This window comes from Triplophysa dalaica, chromosome 8, assembly GCF_015846415.1.
Source record: "Triplophysa dalaica isolate WHDGS20190420 chromosome 8, ASM1584641v1, whole genome shotgun sequence".
Classification (NCBI taxonomy): Eukaryota; Metazoa; Chordata; class Actinopteri; order Cypriniformes; family Nemacheilidae; genus Triplophysa; species Triplophysa dalaica.
The window spans coordinates 7,534,319-7,549,797 of NC_079549.1; the positions used below are offsets into that span (position 1 = coordinate 7,534,319).

Below are 15,479 nucleotides of genomic sequence, written 5' to 3' on the forward strand. Positions count from 1 at the left end.
GAGGTAGAGAGCAAATCATGCTGCCCAAGGTTTGATTGAACCGTTCAGTTCCACCGTTTCCCATAGGATAGCATGCCATTGTGTGTGACTTCTCAATGCCTGCCAGCTTGAGGAGTTTTGTTATATTGGCACCATGTGATGGAAATCCATAAACAAAGCGATTTGTTTTGCTGTCTGATTCACACATGGGAAGGCCCGAGCCAACTTCGTAAAGTGATCCGTTACAACTTAAACATCTACAGAATGTTGTTTGTTGTCTTCAGCACTCCAGAAATCCAAACACTCTAGCTCCATAGGAGTTGATGGCTCTGTGTTTTAGCAAATATACACCTTTGACAGCACTTGAAATACTCGTTTATGTCATGCTCCGTTTAAGTCCAGTAAAAACGTTGTTGAGTCATATGGAGAGTTCTCGACTGCCCCTTGTGACCAGCGAGATCATGTTCACCCTTCAAAGCTTTAGCCTTTAGACTTATAGGCAGCACAAGTGGGAATCATTTGCAATTACTAAGGGGGTCTTTAGAAACACGATAGACTATTCCATCCTGAAGCTTATAACATTTACATTACATTTATGCATTTGGCAGACGCTTTGTATTATACATTTGTTTCTGACTATGTGTAATCCCCTGGAATTGAACCCATGACCTTGGCATTGCTAATGCCATGCTCTAGCCACTGAGCCACAGGAAAGCTTCAGCCGATCCCATTGCTTAAGAACGGCTAGATTCCTTACATTCATTTCAGCCCTTTCTCTTCTTGACTGTTGCTTTTTCTGACTCAAATAGGGTATAAACTTGGAGACTGCTGAAACCGATTCTTGGCTCTTTTGGATTTTCTCAATAGAGATAGCGGAGTTTGGATCATGGTCAGGTGTCACAGTACTTTGAATGGTCTGAATCGCTTGCACAGCCCTCAACTCTGCTACAAACTCCCATTGATTGTGGAGGTTCAAATGAGCAGGGACTGTTGAGTGATCACAGGACATTACGGAACTCAACTGAGGTGATACAAAGGGCTGGGCAATTGAATTTATTTCGATAACGATGATAAACTATTGGCATTTTTAATCTATATGGATTAATTTTACAGTCTAACACAGTGTTTCCCTACCAAATCCTACGTGGCAACCCTGACAGAAGGTTTTTGATCTCTCCCAATATGAAACACCTGATTTAATTCATCAGCTTCCCTCTGAATGTTTGAAATGTCTCTAATGAACACACAAAGAGGCCCATGAGTTGGAAAACACTGGTCTAACAAACGGCAGCAATAAACGCACCAACAGACTAACCAACAGTCAGTCATCGCGCAGCTTTGCGCATGCGCGTCAAAGTACAAAGTCCATTTCATACTGCACTTGGCAAAGATAACTCGACATGAGGAGGAAAACATGTGTAGTGTATTAAGGGGAAAACTATGGGTTTAACCACAGTAAAATACGTATAATTAATGGTGAATAACCAAACATATTTTAAACACTTTACCTGATGCAGCAGAATTAATAATAGCGACAAACTAAATGCTCTCGTCCACTCTTCTTTAAGAGCCTGTGGTGATTTACGATACCAAATGGTAACCTTTGCTCCAACCAGATCCTACACATGACTGGAAGCATAAACGAAAGTCAAACTAACCTTGAGTTGTCATCATGCGGTTTATCAAGTGTCTTATTTACCTTCACAATTGCCGGTTAAACAAAACAATCTTGAGGCGCAATTGCAAGCGAGTTACTTAGAAACTCAAGCACATATCCAACGTTTACTTCTGCTAACATGAACTGGTGCATATGAAACAAAACCAGCTCTCCAATGTATTGCTTAGCAATTTTCAACCTTTAGTTAGCGAGTAATGTTGCTGTTTGGGCATAAACACTACCTGCAAAATGATAAAGCTCAACCTTTAGTGCCAAGCGAGATATTGTCTTTAACAGTATTCGCTTTTCAAGGACTACAGAGAACAGCTAGAATCTGACTACAGCCCTCTACTTCATGATCTACGGTAGTAAATAATTGCAATTTCTCATTAGTCTAGTTAGTTTGTTCAGCAGGTTTCAATTCTGGTTGCATTGTTATAATTTTTTCTCTAATATCTTGGATTTTATTTGTGAAGTAGTTCATAAATTCATCACTGTTAGACTAATATCAAGAATTTGAAGTTGCTGACGATTTATTTTTGTTAATTTGGTCACGGTGTTAAATAAAAACCTAGGGTTGTGTCAATTAGTGATGAAAAGTAGGCGGATCTAGACACTTTTATGGCTTTCCTGTATTTTCAAATACTATACTTCCATGCTGTACGAAATTCCTCGTATTTAGTTTTCTTAAATTTGCGCTCCATTTTTCGGGTGGCTTTTTCTTAGAGCTTGAGTGTGTTCATTATACCACGGTGTTGGGCAGCCATTTTTAACCTTCTTTAAACGCAGAGGAGCAACTGTGTCTATCGTTTCCAAGAAGGAGGAGTTAATATCTTCAACGTTATTTCTCATGCTAGAAATTTGAGACAATTCAGGCAGATTATCGAAAAAACACATCTTTGGTAGTTGAAGTTATTGTTCTACCATTTTTGTAACAAGGAATTTGATTTGCAGCCATTGGCCAGTGAAGCAAACATAATACTAGATAATGATCTGAAAGGTCTTCACTCTGCTGAAGGATTTTAACGTTGTCCACATTTATACCTTATGACAGTATTAAATATAAAGTATGATTACGAAGGTGAGTGAGTTGTGACGCATGTTGACTTACGCCCATGGAGTTAAGAATGTCTTTGAAAGCCATTCCTAAGGCATCTGTATCGTTATCTACATGGATGTTAAAGTCACCAACGACAAGGACTCTATCTGCGGCCAGTTCTAGTTCTGATAAGAACCCACCAAATTCTTTAATTATATATGTGTGGTGCCCTGGAGGCCTATATACCATAGCTAGAATAAATAAATATTTTTTTTTATCCACAGTATTAGGTGTTAAGTACCATGACTTCAAAGTATTCTATTTAGAGTGAGACTTCTGGGAAATGCTAAAAGAGTTATTGTAAAGTGCTGCGACACCACCCCCTCTGCCATTTAGACAAATCTCATGTTTATAATAATAAACTTGGGGAACAGATTCAATTAAAGTAATATAATTGTCTGGTTTTAGTCATGTTTTTGTCAAACAGAGCATGTCTATTTTAAGATCTGTTATCACATCGTTAACAAAAAGTGCTTTATTAGAGAGATCTAATATTTAGAAATGGGTGTTGTAACCGTTGATTATCTGTATTTTGTCTGACGTTGCTCGCATCCAAAGTGTTTTCTACGGTCTTAACACTCTTACTATCCTCAGATAAAGATTGGATGCGAGACTCTAATTCTAAGATCGCATATAAAACCCTCCAGCTGACAAAGATGGCTAAACTACACATATGACATGAGGTGCAAGTAACAATAATAGGAATAGAAGCCATAAGTCCCCTGGTTTGAAGAGCAATTCTGAATTACAGAGGTTGCTTGATGAATCGTAGTATGTACGCTTCAAAAGATAAACAGTTAGCACACTAGACAAACTAGAGGCAAGATGACATTCCACAGTCTAAACAGATAGCAAGCTAACATGCTAATGCTATGGTAACGGCGTTAAATTAATTGCGGCCCTAACACACAGGGTTTCTGCCAATCTCACACTAATCTTGAGTACCTATAGAGTAGTATCCTAAACATCGTATCTTGGAAGAGTATTCAGTTTGATCACATTAATAAAAGATAGATAGCGCTATACAATTACTTCCGAAATCATACGGCGAGTGCGGGGGGGGAGAGGAAGGCTAAACTAAAGCACATTGTCAATAAAAAAATAGTTTCACTCACCGCATGCGGTTAATGACCGGCATCTTTAAGCATATCTTTTTTGGGACGGCTCCATATATCAGTTTCAAAAGATCTTCAAATCCAGAATTATATTCAACGTTTACATAACATTCATCACCCAAATGCAGTGAACAAACAAACACCTGAACTTCGCAAACATATGCTCGCTCTCTCTCTTCTGCAAAAGAGTGAAAATGACCTCTATGCATTCTCCTTCTCCTGCTCTCCATGCTGACACGGCACGCATGCTTTTCCGGGAGAACTGTCCAATAAGGGACTAAGAAAAATTGTTACAAAACAGTTTTATATGTTCGAAAAAACTTTCCGAAACCTATATGATCGCTGGTTGAGAGTATAGAGTACAGAAATACTACGTTATGCGCCCAACTCATGTTTTGACAAGTTGACTATGTTAAGCATGAGAAGACAGCACGTTTATCATTGTAAAGGGAGTCAGAATGCATGACACATTGATGCAGCATTTTGGTTTAGAATCTTCAAGTAAATAACAAGAACTGCCAGGGTTATTAATCTAGACTAAAGACTCATCTTTTTAATCTTGCATACACTACACCTCCATAATATTAATCCTCAGAGGATTTAGGCTGCATTATTTAGATCAACCGGAACCAGGAACACATCCAACAACAAATGATGTACTTGTTGCATCAAAGAGTGCAGAACAGTACTCTACTCTCAGCCAGTCTTGTCTCTTTGTTCCAAGGTTACCGCAGGATGCAGTTCATGCCCAGACCTGATGGCAGAGCTGAGAATGGGAAGCGGTGACCTGACAAGTGCTAAGAGGATAGAGCTGGATAAAGGACGCGACAACTTTGTTTTTTTTCTACAACATTTCAAATGCTATTAGATTGTTAATGATAATCTTTAATTTTTATATTTTTATTAAGCCTTGTTGTGCAAGCACTGATGAGCTTGTGCAGAGGCAGCAGCTTTTGCCAGAGGGGAACTGGAATCCCCTGGTTGGGCCTGGGTTCCCCTGAGGTTTTTTTTCTCGATGGGAGTTTTGGGTTCCTCACCACCGTTTGCATATTGTTTTGCACTATCTGCCTGGCCGGGGGGGCTGCTTTAGAATTCATACTTGTATTAAATGTGTCTCATGTACAGCTGCTTTGTAACAATGAAAATTGTAAAAAGCGCTATATAAATAAAGTTGAGTTGAGTTGAGTTGAGTTATTGAGATATCAGGATAAGTTAGCAACGACAGTGATAAGAAACGATAATAAAAAAACAGTAATATTAAGATGGATTCTCTCCTGCTGCGGGCACTGTACCATAAAAATCGGCTTAAGGCATGATTAACTGTAGATTAATGCATCTAGATGGTTTTATCCAAAGTGACATTCATACAGTACATGCAAAAAAAGGTAAATGCACTTTTTTTCCCTGGGATTAAATATGTGTCTTGTTGCATCAAAGTATCGTTTAAACACAAACTATAACAGGCAAATGTGCGTGCAAAAGATTAGTCTCTAAACAATCACTTATTTGATTGTTTGAAACTCAATCTCATGTTCTCTGGTAATCTGCATGTTAACTTCAAGACAAAAACACACTGCCGTTTCAAGATGTACATCGGTTTTTGTGCACTCTTGTAATATATAATATAGCCCATAATACATAATATATGCACATTAAACTGTAAAGCATACCAATTGCATGAACTCTAGGGGAGAAGACAGGACTGAACCATTCACTGTGTACACTGCACAGACAAGGCTTTCTCAAACCATCATACATTTTGTTCACAAACTATAGACTCTAGTTTATATTTTACTCTTCCTTGTCTTTTGATGCACAATGCTGGCAAATGAGCCAGACACTTGTTTATTTTATTAACAAACCAAATTGTGTCTGTTTTGTTGAAACACTTTTGTTGTTTTACATCTAGAACTGTTCATGCTAGAAGCTGGGAGATCATTTAGGATGTTGTTGAATAGGTGAATTCTGAGCTCTATACTTTGCCATTGTCCATTTGTTTGCACATTGGTTCGAGGCTCGGCAAATCCCTGTTTTTTTTGGCTCTGAATGTGACAAAGTCCTTTCATCTCATTGCGTCTGCTATGGAACCTGGATAAGTGTCCAGAGAAGGATCGTGAATAGATGTGAAAAACCTCTACCCTCATCATTGTGTATTGTGTTTAACAGTGACATCATAATTTAAAGGGATTTTTTGGAGGAAAAACAACATTTCCCCATGTTTTACAGACTGAATATTACTTTCTTCTTGAAGAATAATATAGTCTGAGCTATAATACCACCTATAGATTTTCTTTCAAGCGGAAGAATCGGGGGCAATTTTTTGAAGCTCCCAAAAGTGCTTCCATCGATCAAAGAACTTCTTGACACGGCACTGTGGTCTTAACGAAGGTCTTCTGAAGCGAGAATCACTGCATTTGTGTAAGAGAATTATCAATATTAACAATACTATTAATGTAAAAGGGGTGCTGCAATGATGTGTCATGCATTCTGACTTCTGTACAATGTTAAACGTCTTGTCTTTTCATGCTTAACATGGTCAACTTGTCAAAAAACGAGTTTGCTGTTTCACGTAGTATTTCTGTACTCAATACACTCCCCCAGCGGTCGCACAGGTGTTTGTTTGTGAAATGCATTTGGGTGATGAACGTTATATAAATGGGGGACTATAACTCTGGATTTGGAGATCATTTGAAACTGATATATGGAACAGTCCCAGCGCTAAAAGATGCTGGACATAAACCACATGCGGTGAGTGAAACTGATGTCTGTGTTTTGTTGACAATGTGCTTTAGTTCAGACTAGACCCCCCCCCGCAAGCACCGTATGATTTCAGAAGTAGTCCCTCCAGCGTGTCCTAGGTCTTCCCCGGGGTCTCCTCCCGGTGGGACATGCCCGGAACACCTTCCCGGGAAGGCGTCCATCGGGCATCCGGAAAAGATGCCCGAGCAACCTCAACCGGGCCCTCTCAATGTGGAGGAGCAGCGGATCTACTCTGAGCTCCTCCCGAGTGACAGAGCTTCTCACCCTATCTCTAAGGAATCGCCCAGTATCCGGGATCTTGTCCTTTCGGTCATGACCCACAGCTCATGACCATAGGTGAGAGTGGGAACGTAGATTGACCGGTAAATCGAGAGCTTCGCCTTGCGGCTCAGCTCCTTCTTCACCACGACAGACCGGTACAGCGACCACATTACTGCAGAAGCTGCACCGATCCGTCTGTCAATCTCCCGTTCCATCCTTCCCTCACTCGTGAACAAGACCCCCAGATACTTGATCTCCTCCACTTGAGGCAGGAACTCTCCACCTATCTGAAGTGAGCAAGCCACCCTTTTCCGACTGAGAACCATGGCCTCAGATTTGGAGGTGCTGATTCCCATCCCAGCCGCTTCGCACTCGGCAGCAAACCGTCCCAATGCATGCTGAAGGTCCTGGTCTGATGGGGCCAGCACGACGACATCATCCGCAAAGAGCAGAGATGAAATCGTGTGGTCCCCAAACCCAATGCACTCCGGCCCCTGGCTGCGCCTAGAAATTCTGTCGATAAAAATTATGAACAGAACAGAATCTTTGAGGATACGACTTATGCAATACTCCTCTACAGGTACTCCAGAATAATATGAGATTAGCAGAAACCCTGTGTGTCAGGGCCGCTTTAATGTCTAACTTGCGTTATCCCTCGGCTGCACGTGAACAAGAGGCTTGTTTTTCCGGCAGCTTCACTTTGGGGACTATTGCTGTTAATCACTGGGGAGTAGGATTGGGTATCAGAAGAAAAGTTTTGGTTTTGATAACCGGTTCAATTTGACCTAATGATTCCCAGTTCTGATTATGTATAAATAAAACAGGGTTTTTCCTGGATAGAAAATTTGGAGGTAGCCACCTCAGTCTCTGGACAAAATTATGTCGGTTGTCTTAAATCAAAAAACTGTTAAACTGCAGTTGCAGCATTACTTCACAATGGAGGCACTGTTTCATTATCAGCACCACGAAGGCGCTGATGAGTTGCAGTAAAAGAGCTATTAGGAGCTGTATTGCACGGCTGTTCAGGTAAATGTTGTTTCTTTTGCATCAAAGTACGTTTAAATCCAAGATGGCGCCGCAGATGGCTGACTCATTGTGGAGCTCTCCAGTTGTTTGTGTTTTTGTTAGTTTGTCTGGATTTATGTTTTTCCCCATACAATCAGTTTCACATGAGATGAACTGCTGAACATGCGGTAGTGCACACCATCTGATCTTTTAACGGTTTTTGATATTTCAGACGTTTTACTTAATAGTGTAGTCGGAGGCGCAACGGCACTACTAAAGCGCTGCAGGGCGCACAAGCGTGGAAGCGAGCCAGCGTGCTAATCAGGCTCAAAAAGCATGGCTTTAAAACTCATCTGCCTAGCATACATCTGGCGAATCTGCGCCCTCTGCCAATCAAAAGGGACAAACTTTGTCTACTCTACTGAACAAATAAGGATTTTTCAAACTGCTGTTTTGTGTTTCGTGGAAACGTGACTAAATTACTTCGCCCCGGACAGCGCGCTACATCTGCCCGGCTACCAGCTGTTCAGAGCGGACCGCGACACAGAATCAACTGGGAAATTGCGCGGTGGTGGGGTATGTTTTTTACATCATTATTGTTGTTACATATTATCTGTACACCACTTTTCATTGAAGAAGATGTGCTGTCTCGACCTAGAAGCACTCTTCATTAACTGTAAGCCCTTTTACCCACCGCAAGAGTTTTCTTCGTTCATTTCCGTGTGTGTTTACATTCCACTGCAAGTGCACACGAGTGTGGCGGTACAGAAGCTCGTCGATCACATCATGGACACTGAGCAACAACATCCGGACTCTGTTATTATTTTTCTTGGCGACTTCAATCAGGCAAAACTTACACTCCAGCTGTCAAAATAAAGAAAACACATCACATGCCCTACCAGAGAAAAAAATATTTTGTACCATTGCTACACAAAAATAAATAATGCATATCGCTCTGTCCCAAGAGCAGCTTTAGGACGGTCTGTTCATTGGCTGGTTCACCTTATCCCTGCCTACAGGCAGAAACTAAAATCTTCCAAACCTATGGTAAGGACTTTTAAAAGATGGACCAACGAAATAGAGCGGGCTTTACAAGCCTTTTTCGAGTGCACCGATTGGAGTGTTTTTGAAGCTGCTACCAGCGATCTGGACGAGCTCACAGAGACCATAACATCATACATCAGTTTCTGTGACGATTTGTTCATTCCTACTAGGACTTTCTTAAAATACAACAATGATAAACCATAGTTCTCAACAAAACTCATTTTTGCCAAGCCAAGGAGGATGCCATAGATAAGGGGACAACGTCTTGTACAGGCAGGCTAGGAACACATTGACAAAGGAGATCAGAGGGGCTAAGAGAAACTACTCTTAAAAGTCGGAAAGCTGGTTTTCAGCCAACAACCCTGCGTCTGTGTGGAAAGGCCTTAAAGACATCTCTAACTACAAGCCACCATCCCACAATTTTGCAGGCAATCAACACCTGGTCAGTGATCTGAATGACTTTTATTGCAGATTTGAAAATGCTAACTTTACACCTCACACAAACTCTGACATTCTCTCTACACAACACCGATCACCTTCAGTCACCCCACCTCCTGCACTCCAGATCAGTGAAGAGAATGTGTGCAGAGATTTAGGAAAAAAAACACAAGAAAAGCTCCAGGCCCAGATGGTATCTCCCCAGCCTGTCTTAAAAGCGCAGTTATTCCGAGAAATATCGAAGTGTAACGCAGCTTTTCTTACTCTTTCACTGGATATGATGAAATAATAAAAAAAATCATGATTTGTTCGAGAAAACGTTCGTACGCAGGTTTCACATACAAATTCGGGCGTACGCATGCTTGGTGAATGAGACCCATTGGCCTCATCCAGGATTGGGATGAGTCAGCGTACAGACAGGAGGTTGAGCAGCTGGCTATCTGGTGCAGTCATAACAATTGGAGCTGAACATGCTTAAAACAGTGGAGACGAAATTTGCTCTCCCCCTTCTCACAATCATGAACAGCACTGTGGCAGCAGTGGAGTTATTCAGGTTCCTTGCCCCACCATCTCCCAGAACCTGTAGTGGGACAATCACATTGGCTCCATTGCTTAAAAAGCCCAGCAGGCTGCAGAGGTTGTACTTCTTACATCAGCAGAAGAAGTTCAACCTACCACAAACTCTATTAAAACAGTTTTACTCGGCAGTCATAGAGTCTGTCACTGTCCGGTTTGGCTCAGCCACAAAGGCAGACATCATAAGACTACAGATACCGGTTCGGACTGCTGAGAAGATGATTGGGGCTCCACTTCCCACCCTCCAACTGTATACATCCAGAGTGAGGAAAAGGGCTCAGAAAATCACCCTAGGCCTCTTACATCCAAGTCATCATCTCTTCACAAAGCTGCCATCTTGTCGGCACTACAGAGCACTGAGCACCAAAACAACCAGATATAAAAACCATCTACCTCAGGCCACCTACCTCTTGAACAGTTAAATGTATTTTACCCACCGTGCAATTATTAACACTGTGCAATAATAATTGAGTGCAATATTAATTATATCCTCCAGATAATACACTATCTATTGTTATCTGTTCACAAAGCCTGATTTGATCCAAAATACAGTAAAAGACTTGTTTTTTTTGTATATAGTTATGCATATTATTATCAGATATATTGTGTATTTTGTATAAATTGTATATTGCGAGACTAACCCTCACCAAAAAAAGGATTACGTTTATTGTATTGTATTCTTTTTATACCCATAGGCCCTTATTTAAATCATCTGTGTACTGTATTTATTGTGTTATGGTATCTGTGTACAGTTGTTTCTGTGTACTGGATGCTCCTGTCACTAAAATAAATTCCCTCTATGTGCAAAAATACTTGGCAATAAAGCTCTTTCTGATTCTGATAAATTTCTTGAAAAGGTTCCTAAAATTAAAGTGTTTAAGGTGTGCAGTTGGCTCATAGAATTAGTGTTATACTGTACACAGCGAGTTTGCCAGTATGAATGCACATTGTTATCAGAACATCTCTCAATTTACTCATTTGAACCGTTTTGTTTGAACAGTTGAAACTATTCAGTCACTAGAGAATATAACTGGGCATTTACCGCGCCTGCGACTCTGTTGCTAGGCGTCGTTAGTCTCTTGCTACGGGGTCGTTAGGTGCTGCAATGGTGTGTCATTGCATTTTTACAATGTTTACAACATTTTTACAACATTTTTACAATGTTGAAAGTGCGGTCTTTTATACTTAACATGGTGAACTTGTCAAAAAACGAGTTGGGGGTACTTCTGTGCTCGATACACTCCCCAGCGATCTTACAGGTTTCGGAAAGTTTTTAATATAAAAATATAAAAGTGTTTTGTTACAATTTTTCCTAATCCCTTATTGGAAAAGTCTCCAGATAAAGCACGCGCCCTCATTGTATTCCGTCAAAACGACGGACGGCTTCAGATTTTTTCGTCACTTTAAAAAAAAAAATCTGTCAGTTGATGGAGAATTTTCGGTTAACACGACCTCTGCTGGACATCGCTGTGATATAATTGTCAGTTTTTGGTTTTATCGCATATCTCATTAAAAAAATATATACATGGATTGTTACACATGTGGAGAAGAAATACCTTGACACTTATTTCAAATGTCTTATTAATTCAAACCAACGTCTTTGTAAATTACACTTCAAAGTTTTCAATTAGTGTTTTGTCACTGACCAAATGTTAATTCAACTGGAGACCTACATAAATGGTGAACTGCTGTGATTTGTCTGTTTTCTCTTTAGGTGAATTATGTCCAAAATGGAGGTGAAGACGTCACTTCTAGACAACATGATAGGGGTGGGGGACATGGTCCTCCTTGAGCCTCTCTCAGAAGACTCATTTATTGACAATCTAAAAAAACGATTTGATCACAACGAGATCTACGTAAGTACACATAATTAACAATTAGAGCTTCAAGCTACAGTTGGAGTCAAATGTTTCCGGTTTCTGTATGCCTTCTCCTTTCCAGGCTTTTGCATTCAGTGACATCACATCAGCATGTCACATTAATGTTTACACTATATAGTTAATGGATTTGTATAGTGCAACTTATGCAGTGAAAATCATAGTGAAAATCTAAATGATATTTTTACTTTGTCTTTCAAATAGATATATAGCAATGTCTTAAATGTGTGGGTATTGGTCACTTATTTGTCCAGTTGCCAAATCAACTGTATTGCTCAAACAAATGTACTTCACTTAAACTTTACACCCCAAAATATTCCTTATTTACAATGTTTTTGCAAAACTCGTATGCAGTTACTTTTACTTTGGAGCACAACCGGACATGGTTACTGTATATATAGAAACGAGCAATGACTGGTTCCCCCTTTCGAGAGGGGGAGATGATGACTCCCTCTCTACCTTTCCTGAAGCCTTATTGAACCACGCCAGTACCATTCAACTCACACAGGTTGCAGGCAGAGGCCCACTGCTGGTGGCCCCACCGCCTCCCCAGACCAGCGACATGTGCCACTCTGGGTCACAGGGGACGAAGTGATGAGCACTGAAAGCGGAGATCTGCCCCTCTATCTAGGTTTGGTCGGCTTACCGACTGGTCGGGAGACCACAAGGAGTCTATAAGGACATTACGACCCCGTTCTGGGTGTTTTTCTCCACTAAACTTGGTGCAGTTAATTCCACAGTGTGCAGACTTACACGAGCAGCCCCCAGTGCAGCGGCCTGCTATGTAGCAAAGCATAATTCGGCCGCTTCTCACACAATGCCCAGACCCTTTTCCACAGGTTTATGCCTTGTATATATGCTGTGTAATTCAGCCGTTTCTCACAATAAGCCACTTCTTGTAAACGAGCAGACCCCGTGCTTGATTTTCACTCGTAAGTAGGCCCTGATTGTAATGGAGGCATGCCATTAAAACACATGTTGTGATCATTCTTTCACATGGGCGGTGTTCAAAATGCTGACGAGCCTGTTGAGAGAAATGGATATATATATATTTTTTAAGTACTCTCAGAAGAGATGGGTTTTAAGTACTTTTTTTATGTTATGAGGGATGTTGTTGACCACAATGAATTAGGAAGGATGTCCACCAGGGAGGAGTTATGAAAGAGAATGAGCGGGAAAGCGATTTACTGCCCTTTTCAGATGGTAATACAAGAGGTCGCTCATTTGCTCATCACAGGGTTCTGGATGTTGTGTAAGAGGGTGTGAAAGTATGCTGGTGCAGATCCTGTGATAGTCATGTAGGCATGCATTTGTGACTTGAAACTGATACGGGCTTTCCGTTTAGAGAGATTAAAAGGGGAGTCACATGAGCCCTTTTGGGCTGTTGGAAGATGAGGCGTGCTGCTGCTTTCTGAACCAGCTTGAGTGGTTTGATGGCCTTTGCAGGAAGACCAAGAAGGAGAGCTTTGCAGTAGTCCAACCTTGAGATTATCAAGGCCTGGACAAGGAGTTGTGCACGGCATGGCAGTGACCTGCTGTATGCTAGAGACACATTGGATTTTCAGTGCACTGTATACGTAGCGCTAAGCCAGCCCCCCCCCCACCCGTATCGAGTAGCAGATCTATGTAGCTTTAAGCTTCCCCGCATCTATGGCAACTGGTAGAGCAGTGTTATTATGAGTTCTCAATGCCACTGGTCACTGGATACTGCTCCCTACCATATTTCATTTTGAATGCCCAGGCAGATTCACCCACTACTAAGAAATGTGATCGAGTACCGCGGGCTATGCCCTATTATGCAATCCAACTTTGTTGGGAGAGGAAATTCACGAGAGTCATGCGTGGTTCCGCCGTCCAGAGTTTGCCATGTTTTCTCATCCCAAGTTGAATGATAGTCACCGTCCTGTCCCGGACCAGACCCATCATTGCGTTTTTTAAGGCTCTTCCTATCACTACTGAATAGATCCCCAATTTGTTGCGTGATATCATATCTGTGTCATATCAGGACAGCTCCTTATATCAGGTGCTTTCGGCAGTTCACAGATCGTCATACATATATTGTATCCCTAACTCAATTAATTTTACACAATGTGCATTATAACAGGAGAAAATAAGAAAAACACAAAAAAGGTCAAACAAAGCACAGAGCATATAATGCATTAAGTGAATGCTTGGATGAAAAGATGTGTCTTTAATATAGATTTACATTTTGAGAGTGTGTCTGACCTTCGAATAGAATCGGGAAGGCCATTCCAGAGTTAAGGTGCTACGAATGAGAAAGCTCTGCCACCTTTGGTGGATTTAGTTATTCTAGGTGTTATCAAAAGTCCGTATTTTTGAGATCTTTAAGAGCGTGAGATACTTACTGTGTAGCCAGTGAAGGGATGATAACATTTGGGTTATGTGATCATATTTTCTGGACTTGGTTAGAACTCTGGCAGCTGCATTCCGAACAAACTGTAGTTTGTTTTTTTAATGATGCAGGACAACCACTAAGTACTGCATTACAATAGTCAAATCTTGAGGTCAAAAATGCATGAATAAGCTTCTCTGCGTCAGCAAACCAAAATGGGTTGAGAGTATTTCATAATCTTTATATTTCTAAGGTGGAAGAAGGCTGTTTTTGTTACATTTGAGATGTGATTTCCAAATTTTTTGTTTACGTGTCCCATAAAATCCCATAATATTTCTGTTTTATTAGTTTAAAAGAAGGAAATTACTGGTCATCCAATGTTTTATATCTTCGATGCACTCTGCCAATTTGGATAGCTTGAAGGAATCATCTGGTCTTGATAAGATATATAGCTGAGTATCATCTGCATAACAGAGGAAGCTAATTCCATGTTTTCTAATAATGTTGCCAAAGGTCAGCATGTATATTGATAATAGCAATGGTCCTAAAACCGATCCCTGAGGTTATCCATAGTTTTCTTGCGTTAGATTAGATGATTCCCCATTTAAATGGACAAATTGATATCTGTCTGATAAGTAAGATCTGAGCCATTGTAGTGCCTGTCCCTAAATACCATTATAATTGTGTTAGCGATCTAAAAGTATGTTTTGGTTTACAGTATCGAATGCAACACTAAGATCAAGCAGGACTTGGAGTAAGATGTTACCTTTATCTAATGCTATAAGCAGGTCATTTGTAATTTTAACGAGTGCAGTTTCAATGCTATGATGCGGTCTAAAGCCTGACAGAATTTTTTTGTGTATTTCATTATTTTGTAAGATAGAGCACATTTGAGTGGACACTACTTTTTCTAGTATTTTATACAGGTAAGGGAGATTTGAAATCGGCCTATAGTTGCATAGTTCATTGGGGTCCAAGTTTGGTTTCTTGAAGGCTTAATGACAGCCAACTTAAAGGGTCCTGATACGTGGCCTAAATTAACATATGAGTTGATAATGTTATAAATGGGCTCAATTGAAACAGGCAGTAACTCTTTTAATAATTTAGTTGGTATGGGGTCTGTAGTAGAGTAGGCGGGGCGAGACCGTGGTTCGAGTCCGGTGAGTAATTGTGAATTAGCGCCAGCTGTGCGCACACCGGGTTTGAATCACGTAGGAGATAGGGAGCATATAAAAGGAACGAGCGACCGGACCATCGAAGAGAGAGGACCGTGCCCGAACTTATGTTAAGTTTATATTTATGTTCTTTGTGTTTT

The 15,479-nt window shown here is 40.7% G+C and overlaps 1 protein-coding gene across 2 annotated transcripts in view; it reads left to right on the forward strand.

The window, feature by feature from the left end:
* The window catches only part of myo1b (myosin IB), a 151,570-nt gene that overhangs the window by 11,697 nt on the left and 124,394 nt on the right, over window positions 1–15,479 (forward strand). For both annotated transcript variants that reach the window (XM_056754921.1, XM_056754922.1), the window contains exon 2: window positions 11,649–11,790. In XM_056754921.1, coding sequence (XP_056610899.1) covers window positions 11,656–11,790 — 135 coding nt within the window. In that variant the 5' untranslated portion in view covers window positions 11,649–11,655. The remainder of the gene's footprint in view (window positions 1–11,648; window positions 11,791–15,479) is intronic.